This window comes from Hemiscyllium ocellatum, chromosome 8 (genome assembly GCF_020745735.1).
Source record: "Hemiscyllium ocellatum isolate sHemOce1 chromosome 8, sHemOce1.pat.X.cur, whole genome shotgun sequence".
Classification (NCBI taxonomy): Eukaryota; Metazoa; Chordata; class Chondrichthyes; order Orectolobiformes; family Hemiscylliidae; genus Hemiscyllium; species Hemiscyllium ocellatum.
The window spans coordinates 40,013,527-40,018,345 of NC_083408.1; the positions used below are offsets into that span (position 1 = coordinate 40,013,527).

Sequence of the window (4,819 nt, forward strand, 5' to 3'; positions counted from 1 at the left end):
AGATGGGGCTGTAATTCAGGCAATTGAGTTCTGACGTTCCTAACTCTCCAGGGATGAAGTTAATGCATTCGAGTATAAACGTAGGCTGTCATTTTTGTGGCAATGCTAAATCACAACATGGCTTATAAGTAAAGCAACCTTTCTAAATTTTTTATCCCAAAGTTGCAGTGGTTGGTTCTTTTATCCCAACCGAGCATAGCCATAAAATCTGCACTCTGAACAAAACAGGTACTCAATAGTTTCTTTTCCAACTACACACCAACACAAGACACTCAAGGAGAAAAGAGAAGAGCGCTACTTACAGAGTCTCGTCGTTTTTGAATTCCAGTTCTCCGTAAGTGTCCTCAAAGTCTTCTCCGCCTCCTTTAGCCGTCCCTTCCACTGTCCTGAAGGGAACAATGACTGTCCCGCGTGCCCCAGATGTCCTCAGCACTTTCACCTCCATCACACCGATACTCTCACTCACACGGACCACATCACTCTCAAAGGTGAAGATCCCGGCGTGGTCATCGTCCAGAATAGTCACCGTGGCGACCAGTGGGGAGACGATTAAAGCTTTGGGGTAGGGCACGTTGTTCGGCTCCAGGGCGTCCTCCAGCTCCAGCACTCGGATGTTGTTGAGGCGCACGAAGAAGTGCTCGTCCTCCTCGAAGATGTCGTCGTCGATGATGCCGACGGTGATCTCCTTCTGCGTCTCGCCCGACTTGAAGACCACCGTGCCCTCGCTGAACTCGTAGTCGGCGCCCGCGTTGGCCGAGCCGTCCTCGGTCTTGTAGTCCACCACCAGCGGCCGGGAGACGTCGCCGCCCCTGCGGACCACGGTCAGCGAGACGGCCCCGCAGTTCTCCAGGCACTGGTAGGCGGACGGCTCGAAGTGGACCCGGCAGCACAGGTCCTCGGGCGCGTCCGCCCTGACCTCCTGCAGGCTGGCGCTGCGCTTGGCTTGCTCGGCGGCGTGCTTCTTGAGGATGTTGCCCGCGCCGGTCATCATGCGGGTGGCCTGGATGCGGTAGAAGGCCCGGCTCTTCTGCTGGTGCGACAGGGCGTAGTAGTTGGCCATCTCCACCAGCTGGTCCAGCTCCTTCTCCGGGTGCTTCTGCTTCAGCTCCTTGAGGATGCGGATCATCTCCTTGCGGGACTCGTCCGCCGCCTCCTTGCCCTCCAGGGCCAGCAGCACGCCGTCGAGCACGGGCGAGTTGGCCAGCTTGCCGTCCATCTCGATGCCCTTGGGCGGCTCGCCCTCGGTCTCGATGACCAGCCCCCTGCTCTTGCTGGCGCGGTACCTCTTGTGCAGGTACTGGTAGAAGAGCAGCCGGCGGTCCGCCACCCAGGCCAGCAGCACGCAGACCGGGAAGAAGAGGAAGGTGGCCAGCCCCTCCCAGACCTGCACCACCCCCGGCGAGAAGACGGCCAGGATCATGTAGAGCCAGACGTAGGCGAAGATGCTCCAGGCCGCCGTGACGAAGAACACCCGCAGGTGCTTGATTTTGCGGGTCTCGCCGTCGGGGATGGCGTACACGCAGATGGCGACGATGATGAACATGTTGAAGGCGGCGCTGCCCACGATGGTGCTGGGGCCCAGGTCGCCCGCTTTAAACCCGTGTCCGCACACCTCGATCAGGGACAGCATGATCTCCGGGGCCGACGAGCCCAGGGCCATGAGGGTCAGGTTGGACACCGTGTCGTTCCAGATGCGAACCAGGGTGGTGGACGTTTCCCCGTTCGGCTTATTGATGGTGATCTCCTTCTCCTGCGATGTGATCACTTCGATCGAGGCCATGAAGCGGTCGGCGATGATGGAGACCCCCAGGAACATGTAGATCAGCGCCACGAAATAGACGATCACCCGGGCAATCTTGTCGCCCAGGGACGGGTCTTCCGGGTACCATATTGGCAGTATGACCCCTTGCTTGCATTCATAGCTGCCCACGCAGGATTTGTTTTGCTTAGGGGGGCTTGTTGGGCCGGGTGCATCCGCGTCCACCTGAGGAGGCTGCACCAGCAGTATGACTGCCAAGAGGCCCAAGTGCTGGCAAAACGACATGAACGTCTGCAGCCTAAACCACGCCATGCAAACAGGTTCAATCCCAACGCCCTCTGTGAATCAAAGTCAATCTTCCAAGCCAAAGGTGGCTCCGCTGCACAACCTGAAACAAACATGTAAAGGAAAGCATTAATGTCTGGCAATAGCAGAACGGCTAAGCTGTGTTCTTTGGACAATGCGCCAATAAGGAACCCTCAATGCGTCAACTTCCACTCCATCACAAAGTTAAGAAAACATGCAGAGGCTAACAGGGAAATGCAAAAAAACAATGTGCAGTGTGGTTTCTGAGCTATCTAAACAGATGCTTATTCCTGCTGTGCACAGTTTGGCACATGTCCTACCTGAGGGAAATGGGTTTCTAACAGCAAGAGTATGTGGTTTGACCCACTGAGCCAAACAGAAGTCAGGGATCTCTGCACAGGCAAGGACAAGGACAAAGGGTTACCATTAGAAATGAAGTCACCTCAGGCTCCTCCAGGTCTTAAAAGTCAACCCTTAGATGTAACATTAGCAGAACCTGGGAGCAAATGGCCACAGTAATCTCAGCTAAAGAGCAAAAGTTGGACGGGAAGCTAACCAAAGAATAAATATGAGTCAATTTCAGACATTCTTTCCTTAATCACAACTATCCAATCAAGTTAGTGTTTCCTTTTGGTATGTATCCTGCATTTCTGAACCAGTGGTTGCAAGGAGATGATTATCAGCTGGTATAATTCAGAGTTTATTAATGAAGGAAATTCTGATCATTGCAACTTCCTTATGCAGTTGAAATCTTAACTGATCACTACTCAGAGTGGGAAGGGAAAAAAAGATTTCATGGGAAGCATTTGTCAAAATTCAAAGCAGTTTATATGTTCAGGCAGTGTACGAACTCCTGATGAACAGCTTATGTTCAAAACATCGACTCTCATGCTCCTCGGATGCTGCCTGACTGGCTGTGTTTTTCCAGCACCACACTCTTCAGCTCTGATCTCCAGCATCTGCAGTCCTCACTTTCTCCTAGTGTGCTAGCTCTGTTAATAAATATTCATGCTCCAATGCTGCATTTATTGTCACAATGCTACTGCCAGCAAAAAGCCAGATTTCCGTGGCAACAATGAGGCAGGACTACTGCACTGGACAACGTGCACTTTCATTTCAACCGGTACACAGAAACAGCTACACTTGATCAATTCAGGCCCTGCCGTGTAAACAGGGACATTTTGCACAGGGCTACAGGATAGTTGGGACACAGCATTGCAAATGACTACTTTTAACAGATTGTTCAAATATCCTCCTAAAAAAGGCCAAATTCCACACTGCCTGCAGCTAGAATTTCCCTTTCAATGTGGGTCTGTCTGAACAAGAAGGAGGACATGTGATGCATGGGAACAGTGAACTCCCTGCAAGTCGCATGCCATCCGACTTGAACTATACATTGCTGTTCATTCACTGCTGCTGTGTCAGAACCTTGGAATTCTCTTAAAGCTGATGCATGGGTGTCCCATCACCATACAGACCGCAGCAGTGCAAGGAAGTTCACCTTCTCAAGAGGAAGTGAAGATGGGCAAGAAATCCCTGCTTTATCAATATCACGGAGGAGAAAGTGAGGACTGCAGATGCTGGAGTGTCAGAGTCAAAAGGTGTGTCGCTGGAAAAGCACAGCAGGTCAGGCAGCATCCGAGGAGCAGGAGAGTTTTGGGCATAAACTCTTCATCAATTACCAGCATTACCAATAGCAAGGCTACAATTAGCACATCCAAGAGGTTGGGGGGGGGTGAGGGGGACACAGTTTTAAGGTAAGGAGCAAAAGGTTTAGAGGGAGTTTGAGCAAAAATTGATTTCACAAGGTGGCTGTCCAGAATTCGCTGCCTAAAAGAGTGAGAGAGGCAGGAACCCTCAACCATTAAGTAGCACTTAGATGAGCACTAGAAGTACAATCGGCTAAGAGCCAAGTGCTGGAAAATGGCATTAGAATAAGTAGATGCTTGATGACTGGCATGGACATGATGGGCTGAAATGTCCTTCTGTGCTGTTAGAAACTCTATGACTCTAACATATATTTTCAAATACATCATGGAGATGCTGTAGTTGAGACTAAGCATGCCAATGACTGTCTGCTACTTGTCAAGTGCCAAAGCACTGCAGTTGAGTGGGATAGTTCTGCCTGAGTAGCTCCATGAAAATTTACAACCTCTGTGTAACTAAGTAGAATAACTCGATCTAAAATGGTGCAATAGTGATTAGGAGGTGCAAGCATCAACACTCACTGTCAGCTCATGGGTTCAATCCCCAAACGTGATGTGAACCCCCTCCCCCCTCCCCAAGCAGTTGACAGCATTGCCTTACAACGTCACTGCATCACTGTTTTATCTGTAGAAATGGCCTATAAGGGAAAAAAGGGTCAAACAGCAGCCACCCTGCAGATTTAGCAAAGCTAAATGGCGTCTTGAGCAAAATTAACCAACCCAATAAACTGTTGGCAATGAACACATAAAATCCATCAATTGAAAAATTAACATACTAAAACCTCCAGCAGTTCAAATCTGTGACTGAAAGAGCAGAGCAAATTAAAATGTGCAGAGAATAGCTCAATGTGGGAACTTCACCAAGCCCTGCTGATTGAAAGCAAGCAAGAGAGAGAGAGAGACAAGGGGCAGTGGGCAATTGAGACGGTCACGTAGGCATGATAACTGAGTGAGCTACTGTGTGAAGGGGGCGCTTGGCTATCAGGCTGGGGTATACAAGCTGCTCGGTTGTGATAATGAAAGGGGCCTAGAGTATAAGAGAACCCCA

At 50.6% G+C, this 4,819-nt stretch overlaps 1 protein-coding gene across 1 annotated transcript; it reads right to left on the bottom strand.

The window, feature by feature from the left end:
- Window positions 1-298: 298 nt before the first annotated feature.
- slc8a3 (solute carrier family 8 member 3) lies at window positions 299-2,145 on the bottom strand. The gene has a single exon (XM_060828345.1). The coding sequence runs from the start codon at window positions 2,069-2,071 to the stop codon at window positions 299-301; it is 1,773 nt and encodes a 590-aa protein (XP_060684328.1). The 5' UTR covers window positions 2,072-2,145.
- Between the last annotated feature and the right edge of the window lie 2,674 nt (window positions 2,146-4,819).

Coding starts and splice junctions, on each gene's coding strand:
- slc8a3 (XM_060828345.1), bottom strand. CDS start 2,071: ATGGCGTGGTTTAGGCTGCAGACGTTCATGTCGTTTTGCCAGCACTTG.